At 44.5% G+C, this 15,204-nt stretch overlaps 1 protein-coding gene across 14 annotated transcripts in view; it reads right to left on the bottom strand.

Annotated features, from left to right (window-relative positions):
• SFI1 (SFI1 centrin binding protein) overlaps window positions 1–15,204 on the bottom strand; it is an 86,279-nt gene that overhangs the window by 8,975 nt on the left and 62,100 nt on the right. For 13 of the 14 annotated variants that reach the window (XR_009005118.1, XR_009005119.1, XM_057527258.1 and 10 more), the window contains 6 exons: window positions 14,982–15,112; window positions 3,687–3,768; window positions 3,191–3,369; window positions 2,424–2,499; window positions 1,331–1,407; window positions 394–496 (listed from right to left, as the gene is read on the bottom strand). Coding sequence is in view for 12 of the 14 variants with exons in the window: in XM_057527258.1 (XP_057383241.1) it covers window positions 394–496; window positions 1,331–1,407; window positions 2,424–2,499; window positions 3,191–3,369; window positions 3,687–3,768; window positions 14,982–15,112 (648 nt within the window). In the remaining 2 variants the exon portion in view is untranslated. The remainder of the gene's footprint in view (window positions 1–393; window positions 497–1,330; window positions 1,408–2,423; window positions 2,500–3,190; window positions 3,370–3,686; window positions 3,769–14,981; window positions 15,113–15,204) is intronic. The other variant, XM_007170644.3, reaches the window with a different exon arrangement.

The raw sequence follows: 15,204 nt of genomic DNA, 5'->3' as shown, positions 1-15,204 counted from the left end.
GCACAGCCACGAATCCCGCGAGGCCGATGAGCAGGATGGGGGAAGAGGGGCACCCAAGCATCCTGTGCCGACACAAAGGGACAGAGGTGTGGTAACTTACACGACTTGTCCCAGCGGAAAATTCCACGTGTGTGGGAAATACTGGTTCTGGTAAGAGCTGGTTCATACTCACTACATGCCATGCTTTTGTTTTAATGGATATTGGTTCATAATTCAGTACAATAAACAAGTAAATAAACCCACCTGCTGGCACAGCTCTATGTACTGGAGAAGGGAGCCATCTCGTTTTCTAGGCTCCTCATTCAGTTCAAACCTCCAGAGCCACCCCACACCACCTTCTCACAGGAACACGGCCCCCACCCCCCGGCGACCAGCTGGCTTGCCAGGGCTCACCTTGGAGCACAGGGTCCTTCTGTAGTGAGCTGCTGCTCGAGAGGCTTTCTTTGCTTCGTCCGCTTGGGCCACGGCGTTCTCTCTCCAGCGACGTAATGCACCCCTGCGGGTACATGGGGGGACTGGGTGATATGGGTGTGAACAGTGCGAGGCTCTTCAGCCCGGTCCTGAATCGAGGTCTCCCCATGCCCAAGCGTATCTGTTGCGCTGACAGCCACGTTTATGTTGACTGCACACCCTGCACACGGCTGAGCTGCTCTGTGCAGGTGCCGTGGGAGCACCACAGGCACTGCGGCCTCGTGCATTCATGCACCACGGGGAACACTAAGCCGTTTCCAGGTGAAGATGACACAGGTGATGCATCCATGATAAGAGAGGTGGAGACAGGGAAAATGGAGGAAGGGCACGGGCAGCCTGGAACAGCACGTGCTGAACAAACACAAGAGGCAGGAAAAGAAAGAGCGGAAATGAGGGAGGGAGTAGGTTAGAGGTTGGCTCAGCAGGAGCTGTGGGACAGGCTTCGGAGGCAGTGGAGCCGAGGGGTATAAGTGAGTCCACGGGTGTGAGAGACACAGATGGTCCCAGAGGCTGGGAGAAAGGCCTGGAGAGCCGGGGGTGGGGGGACTGACTGGGTGCTGAGAGGAGGTGAAAAGGCGAATCCTGCAGGTCTGAACTGGGCCCAGAGAGGCGCTCAGACTAGCGAGACACGCAGGAGATGGCGCAGCTGCTTCCCAGAGGCCCCGCTCTGCATACAGTGCGGGTGCAAGACACGAGGGGCCCAGGGAACGGTGCTTGCTGTGGAAAAGCCAAAGCCATGCTCTGAGCAGCACGAGGCAGCCAGGCCCCATCGCCTGGCCCTCGTCAGGGCCCCCCAACCCACCCGGGTCTGCAGTCTGTTCCCCATTCCTCAGGCTGGGCCAGGGCCGTGGAGACTCACCACAGCAGCCGCCTCTTGTGCCGGCTCTCCCTGGCTGCCACCTCCTGAAGGATGCTCCGCACCCGGCTCTGGTAAATCTGCAGATGACCAGGAGGACTGGAGGCTGCCCCAGGCCCACACCGCTCCCCACTCTCAGGCAGCTGCAGAGGTGCAGGGGCTGTGATGCCCAGGGCGCTCACCACAGCGGGCGGGGAGTGGGCAGGAGCCCACGCAACAACAGGGAGAGGACTGGCTAAGCTCTCACCTGCTGAGTCCAACCACTGGACCCCTGGACAAGGAGCCCCTCTGGTGGTGAGGCTGGTACCCCAGGCAAGGATGGGAGAACTTAGCTCTGCAGTGTAAGACCCACTGGCCAGGGCACTTGCCCTGAGTCTTGTGGAATTACTACTCTGTTTTGGGAGGGGCAAGAAGAACAAGGAAGGGAAACAAAGCCTCCAGAATCCTCTTCCCTACCAGGCAAGGAGATCTGGAGGAAAGCAGCATCTCCTACCCCCCAGGTCTGCAGCGCCCTGTACAGCAAGGTGTGCTAGCGATGCAGGTCGGCTCGCATCAGCTTCTGCTGCTCGGCACTGTTCAGGGCCAGGCGCTGCGGACACAGGAAACAGCTGGCCGCTGTGGGCCCGGGGCCGAGGAGGGCTCGGACGTGCCTCCGTTTCACACTTCGTTTGGGGGAGCTTGGGTAAGGTGCTTATTAACCTCCGAGCCCCAGCATCCTCCTCTATAAACATGCTCCTCTTAGGGGTTTGTGAGGATCATAGGGAGCAAGTACCTGCCTGCGGGTAAATGCTAACCAATTTCAGCTTTAACATTTTTCATCCTGAAGAGGATGTCTGTGACCAGTTAGACTAGGAACTTTAAATTCAGAGCGTTACGGAAGAACAGCCTGGCACCTAACAGAACATGGAACTGTGAGCCAATCATCTCATGAAACCAGGTTAGCACTGCACCTGCCACCTGGCCTCCTCCCCACACTCAGAGGCAGGTGGTTTCCGAGGGACCGTGGAGGAGACCGTATGTTCGCCCTGAGTCAGCCTGACACACGGCTCCACGTGCCCACAACCCCACGCAGGCCGCGCCTGTGCCAAAGCCTCACCTCCCTCCACCTGCTCCAGGCCCAACACAGGAGCTGTGCCGCGTGGAACCGTGCAGCCCGTGCCCTGCCCGTCCTCCTGTGGGGAGACAGTCAGTGATCAACCCAGGCCCTGCAAGGGCCCTCTCGAGGGGCACCCCTTCGTAGCCCCTGGCCCCTGCTCAGTGGTTCTTCAACATGGACGGGAACCAAGACCCTTTCAGAAGAGCTGCCAAAGGATTTAGGTTCTTCACCCAGAAAAGCACACATAAAATCAAATTTTTGTGGACAACTTCACAGGGCTCTGTATTCATGTGGTAACAGGTAACTGAAGAGGAGGTTAAATGTGGCCAGAGTTGGAGAGGTGAGAGACCCTCAGAGCGTGAAGTAGGTCTAGAGAGGAACCAAGGCAGGATGACGCCTGCAGGGAACACAGGGGCACCTGCCCTGGTCCTTAACCACATGGCGAGGTAAAAACTGCCATGACCTGTCCCTGGGCACGGTTGCTTCTAATGGGCCCCAATCAGCAAGCAGGATGTAGCTGATGGACAGGACCTAAGATCCACAGGCACGTCTGACCAGCCGACTTCCTGAGCCCAGAGATCCATGTGGTGCCCCAGGAGCCTCTCCCTACAGCCCCGGTTTTGCTTAGACTGTTTCAAGTTGAATTTCCAGAACTTAAGACCAGAGTCTAGGCTAACATGACCCCTCAGACTGATGCTCAGCGCTGCTACTACAGTCAAAGCTGCCCTGAGCCGGGAAGGGCTTCAAAGGCAGAAGCGGCCACTCACTCTGTTCTGAGCCCTCGGGCACTCTCTCTCCAGACACAGAAGGCCTTCCTGAGCCACCTGAGGCGGTGGTGGGCACAGGCCACTGCTTGTCGCTGCCACTCCAGGTGATGTGCTGCTGCTTGCTGGCACCACGTGGACCAGGACCTCTGCAGAAACTGCCGCTCTGCGTGGAGTATGGCCTGCGGCAGGGAGAGATCAGAATGGGTCAAGTAGGAGGCGATACAGAAGCCAGGGAGTCTGCAGGCCACAAACGATGACCAAGGCAGAAGAACTGGATGTGCAGGAGCTGCTCTGGCCCAGACGCCATCTGTAAACTCCACTGACAAAGGAAACAGATGCCCAGACCCTGCTCCTGCCTCATGAGTCCTGGTCACAGGCAGGTCGCCCTTCAGGGTGGGTCTGGGTCTGGGTAGCATCCTAGGAGGGGAGGCAGTGAGTGCAAAGGCTTGAAGCAGGTCCTCCCGGTCCCAGTACCTTCTAGGGGAGAACCACTTACCATTCTCTCTTGCAAGCGGTGTTCTCGATGCTGAGATATCTTCTGACACCAAAGTGCAAACAACTGCTTCTCTAACATCACCCTAAAAGAACCCAAATGAATAAGAGTAAACAACTCCAAAAGAATGAGAAGTTCCAAATAATTGGATTTTTTCTTTTATAAGCTGCCATTAAGAGCGAAATAAGCCTAGATGGGGAGGAAGGAAAGCAGACAATAGACAAAAAACCCACAAATGACCCAACACATTCCACGTTATTTCTGGCCTCACCCACATGGTACAAAAAAAAGACTCAGACTTTGAGACCCTATTTCTTCATCCACCCCACGCTGAATTACCAATGGTGCTCGACGCTCACAGTGAAAGTCTTTCCAGTCCATGCTGAGCAGCCAGGCTGCTGCTACACAAATTCTTGGGGAAGTAGTTAAAAACAGATGCCAGACCCCCAAAGCTGAGCTGGGCCCCAGGAAACGGAATTTTAGACAAGTATTCCAGGTGAGGTGAAGAGAGAGACAGGTTTGTCACCTATGCCTACTTGCACACCATAATGACATCAAAACCTGCAAAAGCAGCACTGGGATGACTGGTCAACAGCCTGCAGGGGCTGTGTCTCGGCAAAGCCATCAGGACACTGGGGGACAGAAGAAGACAGCTCCCCTGGCATTTAACCCATCAGACACACCACTCAAAACACTTCCAGCCACGACACAGCAACTGGTCCTAGGCCTGCCCTCCAGCCATGTGTATTACAAAATGGGACAAGATATATGAAGCACCTGTTTCCAGGCACTGGGCAAGAGGCAATGCAGATGTGATCCTTGAGAGATGGGAAACATGCAAGGTTAGCCCCTTGGCTGCCCAGGCCTTCTCCTGAGGGCAGTTTCTGGGCACTGGGGGCAGGGGAGGGAGTCCAAGGAGAGCAGGACAGTCTCACTGAGCTGAGGCAGAGACTGGAGTTCGAGGCCAGAGAGGAGGAACTGGGTGGACACATGTGGCCTTCCCAGGCCTGGGTGGTAGCGACCCTACCCCCACCCCCAGGCATGCTCATGGACACCTTGTGCCCTCCACAGATGAGGCTGCACAAGCAGACTCCACAAGCCCTAGCAGAGCAGCTGCTGCAGAGCTAAGAGCTGAATGCAGATACCAGAGGTTGGACAGGGCTGGGAGAGGGAGTTCTGGCCTAGTCAGAGTGAAGAGACCTTGCTGGGAACCTCAGACTCAGAAAGGCTAGGCCCTAGGAATAAGAGTCATGCCCTAACCCTGAAGACAAAATCAAAAAAGACCCACACAAAGAAAGAATAAAACCACACTGGACAGGATCAACAGGAACCACCAGAATAAACATGAACCACCACCTGCCAGAACAAAATGCAACACACTTTAACGAAAAGAAGCTGAAAATAATGACCCAAATGTTGGAATTGGCAAACACTTAAAAAGAGCTATTATATGTAAGTTTTGTATTTTAATGAAAAGATGAACAAAATTAGTTGACAGGGACTCTCATAAGAGAAGCAAACTACAAAAAAAGAACTAAATGGTTTGGTGGTTCCTCAAAAAGTTAAACACAGAATTACCATATTGATCCAGTAATTCCACTCCTAGGTATATAGCCAAAAGGATTAAAAGCAGGGACTCAAACAGGTGCTCACAGCAGCATTATTCACAATAGCCAAAAGGTGGAAACAACCTATCTATCTGTCAAGCTGACCTATCTATCAACACATGGATGGAAAAACAAATTGTGGTATGTCCATACAATGGAATATTATTAAGCCATAAAAAGGAACGAAATTCTTACATGTGCTACAATACGGATAAACCTTGAAAATGTCATGCTAAGTGGACTAAGTCAGGCACAAAATGACAAATATTTTATGGTTCCATTTACATGAGGTACATAGAATAGGCAATTGCGGAGACAGAAAGTAGGTTAGAGGTTACCTGGGCTGGGAGTAGATGACACTGAAAAGTTACTGCTTAATGGGTACAGAGTTTCTGTTTAGGATGATGAAAAAGTTCTAGAAGTGGATAGTGGTGATGACTGTATAATACTGTGAATGTACTTAATGCCACCGAATTGTGTACTTGAAAATGGTTAAAATGGTAAGTTTAAAAGAAAATTATCTTAATGATTCAGAGTTTATTTCAGTGGAATATTAGAACTGAAAATAGATGCATATGTATATATACATGTTTTAATTTAAAAGTAAATGGAAAATAAAGCCAAACAAATTGAAGAGGAAAGATTTGAGGAGACTAATAAACTAAGCATCTTGAAAACATAACTTCTCTCTGAACTAAGAAATATTATATCCTTTTGGCAAGTCTTTTCTTTCAGTATAATAATAGCTACTAAGACATATAACTTATTTATTTTAGGTCCAAGAGATATTCACGGATTAAGATTAAAAGATAAATTCTTTCCCATTCCTCTCTTCTCCACATTTTCCTTCCATTTTCTCAGCCTTTATTTTATTGTCTGCTGTGATGCTGTGTGGATAACTCATTTTTAAAAAATAAATCTATTTATTTATTTATTTTTGGCTGCATTGGGTCTTTGTTGCTGCATGCAGGCTTTCTCTAGTTGCGGCGAACGGGGGCTACTCTTTGTTGCGGTGCACGGGCTTCTCATTGCGGTGGCTTCTCTTGTTGTGGAGCATGGGCTCTAGAGCGCAGGCTCAGTAGTTGTGGTACACGGGCATAGTTGCTCCACGGCATGTGGGATCTTCCCAGACCAGGGCTTGAACCCGTGTCCCCTGCATTGGCAGGTGGATTCTTAACCACTGTGCCACCAGGGAAGTCCCCCACAACTCATTTTTGACTGAAATACTTCCAACTATTAAACGATACAGTAGACAGAAACACCAATTGACAAGACAATTAATTACCTTTACAGAAATCTTGCCACTTTATACTGAAATACTTAAAATCATGTTCTTCACACCAAAGTGAACTAATTTTATATTTTAAAAAAAATTAATAATTACAATTCCTCTTTGGTTGTTTCTTCTGTGATTGTAATAAATACATAAAATATCGAGCAAACTTCATCTTTTAAAATATAAAATGGTAAGTTTTATGTTACATGTTTTACCACAATTTAAAAAAAAAAAGGAAGCAAATGAAAATCCTAGAATTGATAAGTACCGAATCTGAAGCAGAAAAGTCATTGGATGGGCTACAAATTATAAACTGTATAAGAAAGACCACTGAACTTGAAGACAGATCAACAGAAAAGCATCCAATCCAAACACCATAGAGAAAAAGGGAAGAAAAATATTGAATAGAGCCTCGGTGACCTGTGGGACAATATTAAGTGGTCTAACATAGTATAATTTGAGTCTCAGAAGGAGAGAAGAGCAGATAAATTACTTGAAGAAATAAAAGACTTCCCAAATTTGGTTGGAGTGGGGGTGGGGTGACACCTCTGATCCAAGCAGCTCAGTGAACCCCAAGCAGGACAAACATAAGAAAACTACACCTAAGTACATCCCACCCTAAATGCAGAAAACCAAAGATTGGTAAGAACATCTTAAAAGGAAAGGAAGAGAGACAGATTACATTCAGGTAAACAATACAAATGACACGTGACTTTTCATCAGAAATAATGGAGGTGAGAAGACAACAGAACACTGTCTTAAAAACACTTGGAAGTGAGGGGATGGAGAAATCAACTCATTGTTCCATAGCCAGGGAAAAGTCCTTTAAACATGAGACAGTGAAATGAGCATAAAACAAAAGCTGAGATGGTTCATCTCCAGCTAACCCATACTCTATAAAAATGCCAAAGGATCTTCTTCAGGATGAAAGGAAATGATACAGATAAAAACCGCAAATCTACAGAAAGAAACAAAGTACACCAGATATGGAAAATATGTGGGTAAATATAAAAGACTATATTTTTTCTTCTCCTAATTTTTAAAAAATAATTCTGATGGTTTAAAGCAAAAATAATAAAATTGTATTGGGTAAAAAGTATTGTAGACACAAAATATATGACAACAAATACCATCAAGATAAAGAGGAAAGGAATTTTACTATTTTTATGTTCTTACATTTAACATGAAGTAGTACAGTAGTATTCTAAATAGGGCTTCCCTGATGGCACAGTGGTTAAGAATCCGCCTGCCGATGCAGGGGACACAGGTTCGAGCCCTGGTCCGGGAAGATCCCACATGCCACAGGGCAACTAAGCCCGTGCATCACAACTACTGAGCCTGTGCTCTAGAGCCTGGAAGCCACAACTACTGAGCCCACGTGCCACAACTACTGAAGCCCGCACACCTAGAGCCCGTGCCCCACAACAAGAGAAGCCACCCCAATGAGAAGCCTGCGTACTGCAACGAAGAGCAGCCCCCTCTCACTACAACTAGAGAAAGCCCACGTGCAGCAACGAAGACCCAACACAGCCAAAAAAAAAAAAAATAGTATTCTAAATAGAGCTGTAATAAGTTAATGATGCATACTGTAATTCCTAGAACTACTTTAAAAAATAAAAAAGGTAGACCCCGAAAAGCCAAAGCAATCCTGAGGAAAAAAGAACAAAGCTAGAGATATCATACTCCCTGACTGAAAATTATACTACAAAGCTATATTAATCAAAACAACATGGCACTGGCAGGAAAAAAAAAAAAAGACACAGAGATCAATGGAACAGAATTGAGAGCACAGAAATAAGTCCACATATATATGGACAACTGATTTATGATAAAGAAGCAAAGAACATACAATGCAGAAAGGATAGTCTCTTCAAAAAATAGTGTTGAGAAAACTGGACAACCACACGTAAAAGAATAAAACTAGACCACTATTTTACAGCATACACAAAAATTAACTCAAAATGTATTAAACACTTGAATGTGTGACCTGAAACCATAAAAATCCTAGAAGAAAACACAGGCAGTACAACCTCTGACATTGGTCTTAGCAATATCTTTCTGGATACACCTCATTCAGGCAAAAGAAACAAAAGCAAAAATAAACAAATGGACTACATCAAACTAAAAATCTAAAGTAGGTAGAAAGAACAAAATAAAGAGCTTACATCAATTAAAGAAAAATAAACAAGAAAATTAGCAAAAGTTGGCTTTTTAAAAAAACAAATAAAGTCTTAGCAAGACTGATCAAGAAAAAGAGAGAAAACACACAAATTACCAAAATCAGGAATGAAAGTGGTGGTATCATTCCAGATTCTACAGACATTAAAGGGCACCTTTTTTTAATATAAATTTATTTGTTTATTTATTTATTTATTTATGGTTGCATTGGGTCTTTGTTGTTGCGCATGGGCTTTCTCTAGTTGTGGTGAGTGGGGGCTACTCTTCGTTGTGGTATACTTGCTTCTCATTGCGGTGGTTTCTCTCGTTGCAGAGCATGGGCTTTAGGCGCACAGGCTTCAGTAGTTGTGGCACGCGGGCTCTAGAGCACAAGCTCAGTAGTCGTGACACACGGGCTTAGCTGCTCCGCGGAGTGTGGGATCTTCCCAGACCAGGGCTCAAACCCCTGTCCCCTGCACTGGCAGGTGGATTCTTAACCACTGTGCCACCAGGGAAGTTCCAAAAGGAACTTTTATGAACAGCTTTATGCCAATATATTTGACACCCTGGACAGAGTGAAAAATTCCTTGAAAAACAGAGCTTACCAAAACTGACACAAAAAGAAACTCTCAGTAGCTCTGTATCTATTTACAAAATGAAATCTGTAATCAAAAACCTTCTCATTAAAAAACAAAAACAAAAACTCTAGGCCCAGATAATTTCACTAGGAAATTCCATTAAAAATTTAAAGAAATAATACCAACCTTAAAAAGCATTTCAGAAAATAAAGGTTAAAACATTACAAGAGAACTACAGACCAATATCCCTCGTGAAAGTACATGTAAAAAATTTTAACAAAACATTAACAGGCCAAAATCAATAATATGTAAAATGGATAATACACCACGACCAAGTTGGGTTTGTCTCAGGAATACAAGGTTGATTTAACGTTTGAAAACCAGGAAAACTATATGATCATCTCAGTAAATGTGGAAAGAGCATTTGGCAAAATTTATCCACCATTCATAATAAAAACAGTCAGAAAACTAAGAATAGAAGGGAACATTCTCAATCTAATAAAGGGCATCTATAAAAAGCTAACGCCTCAACAGTGAAATACTAACTGCTTTTGTTTTCCCCCTAAGATTGGGAAAAAGACAAGTATGTACCCTCTTATCATTTCTATTCAATACCTTATTGGAGATCCTAGCCAGTGCAATAAGAGGGAAAAAAAAGCATACAGACTGGGAAGTATAAATTAAGTTGCCTTTGTTTACATATGACATGATTATTTATGCAGAAACCCTATGCAATTTTAAAAGAAGAAAGGAAGGATGAACTAAAACTAGTAAGTGAATTTAGAAATTTAGAATGGTCATGGAACTCAAGGTATCGACTGTCCTTCTATATAGTAGGACAAACAATTAGAAAATGAATTTTAAAAGTAATTCCATTTACAACGGCATCAAAAAAATAAGATATTTAGGAATAAATTTAACAAAATATATATATAACTTCAATGCAAAGTTACAAAACACTGCTGAGAAAAATTAAAGAAAACCTATATAAATGGAGGATGTACCAAGTTCTTTTTATGGTAAGTCTCAATATGGTTAAGACATCCAATCTCCCCTAAATTGATCTATACAGATTCAGTGTGATTCCAAACAAAATCCCAGGAAGAATAAGCTCATTTCAAAACCTGCTATAAAGATACAGTAATCAAGATAGTATCTTAATGGCATAAGAATAAGCACATTAAACACACAGATACATGAAACAGAAAAGAAAGTCCAGAAATAGATACAAACATATACGGCCAATTGATTTTCAACAAAGGTGCCAAGGCAATTCAATGGGGGAATGCAAGTCTTCTCAAGAAATGGTGCTGGAGTGCATGCCGCAACTAAGAGTCCGCAAGCCGCAACTAAGAAGTCCTCATGCCGCAACTAAGAAGTCCTCATGCCACAACTAAGAAGTCCGCATGCCACAACAAAGATCCTGTGTGCCACAACTAAGACCTGGCGCAGCATGCATGCATGAGTGAATGAATAAATAAATATTAAAAAAAAAAGAAATGGTGCTGGAAAAAACCGAAGAACAGAAAAAAAAATAAAATCCTTGACTCCTACCTCATACCATATACAGAAAAAAATTCAAGATGATCACAGACCTAAATGTAAATGCTAAAACTATAAAGCTTCTGGAGAAAATGTAGGAAGATATCTTTTGAGATCTTGGAGTAGGCAAATTATTTTAGAGAGAACCCCCAAATCACTAATTATAAAAGAAAAAAACTGAGGAAATGGACTGTATCAAAAATTGTTTTAAACCACCACAATATAATTTTTCTACTTTTTATTTATTTTTATTATTATTTTTTTTAATTTCTTTTTTTTGGCCGTGCTGTGCAGCATGTGGGATCTTAGTTCCCTGACCAGGGATTGAACCCAGGCCCCCTGCATTGGAAGCACAGTCTTAACCACTGGACCACCAGGAAAGTTCCCCTGGACTGTATCGAAATTAAACACTTCCACTCATCAAAAAAAAAAAAAACCTATTAATTCATTTCAGTACATATATAACCACCTACTTTGCTCTCAATTAAAAAAAATACTGTTAAAAAATGGAAAAGCAAGCCACACACTGGAAGAAAATATTTTTAATACCTAGTCCAATAAAAGAAATAATACGAACCAGAATATATTTTTTAAAAACTTCTACAGATCAATAATAATTTTAAAAAGACATATAACCTAATTTTTTAAAAAGCTAGGAAAAAGACTTGAACAGACACTTCACAAAAGATATAAAATGGTCAATAAGCACATGATAAAGGCTGAAAGAGTCAAAACCTGTCTGGTATTCAAAGAATGAAAATCAGCTCAGATTGAAAAGAAAGAACAGCTCTACCATTCATCAGTCACACAGAAAGCCAACTGCAAAGAAACACTGTTTCTCCCAACGTCATGCAGCAGTTGTAAGATGCCACAAGGACCCCCTCTTTGGATGGTTATTGCTTCCTCACCAGTGATGCCCCAGACAAGCTTTGCTATGTCCATTCATTCACTCCTGAGGATACTCATGACAGCTCTCCCTAGTGAGTCCCTCCTCAACTTGCCTCAGAAACAGCAATCAATCCAAAACAGATCCCTGTTTCTCTTAGAGTCTCCTCAGTTCCTTCAGTGGGAGCCCAAAGGTTACAAATTCCCTTCCCTCAGGTACAGCAGCATTCCAGAGTTCCTCTGGAATTCCCTCCTTCCTGGCAATCAATCTGACTTGGTCAAATTACAGAGGCTTCCGTTCCTGGCTCATTAGGCTTTAAAGAAATGCTGGACAATCATTAGTCGTCAGGAAAATGAGACAGCACTCCACACCCACTGTAATGGCTAAGTTAAAAAGACTGTCAAAAACAAAGCTGGTGAGGATCTGGAGCAACCAGAATTCTCAGATTTGCTGGTGGGAGCATAAAATGATGCAACCACCTGTAAGATTAAGCATAAACCCACCCCTGATCCAGAAGTCTACTTCTTGGTGTCTACCCAAGAGAAATGAAAACATATTCCACTAAAACAAATGTTCACGGCAGCCTTACGCATAATGGCCTCAAACTGGAAACAACTCCTCTGTTAAAATGGATCAAAATACTGTCTTCGATTCATACAATAGAATACTACTCAGCAAATAAAAAAACAGCTACAGATACATGCAACAACCTGGCACAATCTCAAAAACATTACGCTGAGCTTTAAAAGACTTGCAGACACAATAGAGTACATTACTGCCTGATCCCACTGTACAAAGTTCAAAAACATGCAAAATTAACCTAGAATGCCAGAAATCAGAACAGTGGTTATTTATGCAGGATAGGAACTGGCTGGAAAAGGGCTTGAAGGAACTTTCTGGGGTGATGGAAATGTTCCGTATGTTGACTGGGGTGTTGATTATCCAGAGATGTAATTTGTAAAAACTCATCAATATGTTTACTTAACATCTGTACCTTTCACTGTATGTAAATTTTAGCTCAATTAAAAAAAAAAAAGGCAAACCAGTCTTGTCTCATTCTCAGTATAATATTTCACTGGCAGGTTAATAAACTACCATTTTTATTCATAATTCATGAGATTCCACCATAAATTCCATCCGTATTCCTAAAATATTTTTTTAAATACCCTAAGAATTATGGAAAGATAGAACATACACATCTATTTAGAACTTTGATTTGCTAAACTCCAAACCAAACCCATGGATATTAATTTACCCTAAGAGTCACAAATCAATTCTAGGGATCAGGGGACAGTTAATATTTTATGCTGGGCACTCTGCTTGTATTTTACATGGATTATCCCACTTAGTTTTCATGACAACCCTGTGAGATAAGGACTATTATCAAAGCACCTCCATTTTAAACTTGAGGAAACAGGGGCTCAGAGAGACTGAGTGGCTTGTCCAGGGTCATAGAGCCGGCAAGCATGGAGCAAGGGTCTGAACTCGGTCAGGCCTGTCGGCTTCTAGGCCAGGTTCTCAATCACTCTGCCTTCTTGTGAACCAGGAAGGCGGGAACCTGAAAAACTAACTTTTCTAAAAAGATCTCACTAAACCCGAAAAAGATAACGCCTAGATCCTCTTCGCCATCCTTCAAGCCTCCGTGCTACTTCCTGCCTCTGATTCACCTTCCACCCTTTTGTCTCAAGTGATGGTTCTAAACTCACCCATGCCTGCCCCCCAGCAAAAGCCCTTTTAGGAGCTCCTCTTGGCTGCTTTGAAGGTACCCTCAATTTCTGGTCCCCACAACATGCCAAAATACAAAAAAGCAATAGAACCAAACATGACTCATTTGTAAAGAAAACAAAGGGGTGTGTATGTGTGTGTTTTCATAGTGAAGCCATTTTTTGAATGAATCTTACACTAAACCTCAACACAGGAACTAAGGAAAGGTGCAGCTGCTCTCTGCAGGGGAGGGGGCAGAGGTAAATGCTAGCCCACGTCAGCCACTTTTCCTTGTGGCCACCCCCTAGAAACATCTTGAACTTCGTGTAAGGAGCCCGGGGTTCTGGCTGATCCTCTCAAACCAGCATTCAGAGTCCTCCAAAGCCAAGTTCACTGCAACTTCTCCCAATGCATGTCCCTCCCCCTTGTTTCACTGTCCTAAGTTGATGCACACTGTCCTCAGGGCAATCTCCCAAACTGTCACCGTACTAGTTCCACGCACCTGCTCAAACACCTGTCCATCATCTACCTGTAGGAGCAGGCAGCCCCTCAGTCTGGCCCTCTTCATCCCACCAGCCATCCTCACCCCCAGCTCACAGAGAGTCTCCCCAGGGCACCTCCCTCAGCACCAGGTCTGAGCTCTGGAAGAACTTGTGCTGACACCATTGAGGACACATGGGTCTATTCTCTTGGATTGTTCTTCAATTGTCCCTTGTATATCAGTCTCTCCTCCTCACCAAGATTTAAAGTTCCTACCCAGTCATCAAAAAGATATTCCTCTTGATCCAGTAGCAAGTACTTGGACTTTGGAATCAGGGAGACTGAATGTAAACCCTGGCTCTGCCACTTAATGGTTGTTACATGGGTGAGTCATTTATCACTTTGAACCTGTTCTCTCAGGACTGCTGTGAGAAGGAAATTATTAGTGAAGATGACGATATCACAGGCAAATGAGCTTCTATATTTTCCTTTTACCCATCACACCGCACCCACCACAGTGGCCAACAGTTAGTCATTAATAATCTCTTCATGACATTCCACCAACAGGTAGCACGGACCTGGCTCTGGGCAAGTTTGCTACTGTGAGAGCTAAAAGGATGGAGCTCTGCTCCTTGCCCGTTCTAATTTTGTTGACAACGATAATTTCAAGACTTCAAAAAGCCAGGTCTAGCAGAACAGGAACCAAGCGTTTCAGGGAAATCACGCTCAAGAAAGCCTGCCAAGGCGATGCGACGTCCAACCACACTCTGATCCAGAAAGCTAATGGGCAGCTTTAATGCGGCTCACTGCGGCTTGTAACGAGGGAACGGGCATAAAACCAGGGCTGTTCTGAAAGCACTTGCTACACAGATAGACACAAGTTTTCCCAGGGGAAACAATGGCTGTCTTTTTCTGCTAGATGAGCTCAAAGAGCCCACATTATTGAAAATCAAGGAAGAACCAGGGCCTAGGGGACTGGCAGGCTAAGAAACAAAGCAAATGGCTATGTGGGTGGCAGAACTGACCTGAGACGCCTGGCCCAGGGCAGACAGGAGCCGCACGGCATACCTGTGAAAGCGTGCTGCTCTGGCATAGAGGACTCTCTCCTGCTGGTGCCACTGCCAGAGCCTTCTCCATGCCTGGAAGGCCCCAGGGAGGGCTCTCCGCTGAAAGTGACTGTCTGCTCTGGCCTGCAACAGCTAAAGTAAAACAATGAAACACCTTTATTTGTACTTTACATTAAAAAGAAAAAGACCTTTCAGGGTCACACTCTCGAGGAAGGGTTGCTTCC

This window comes from Balaenoptera acutorostrata, chromosome 13 (assembly GCF_949987535.1).
Source record: "Balaenoptera acutorostrata chromosome 13, mBalAcu1.1, whole genome shotgun sequence".
NCBI classification, from domain to species: domain Eukaryota; kingdom Metazoa; phylum Chordata; class Mammalia; order Artiodactyla; family Balaenopteridae; genus Balaenoptera; species Balaenoptera acutorostrata.
Note: the sequence above shows the minus strand (reverse complement) of the source record. Positions and strands in the feature narration are given on the sequence as shown.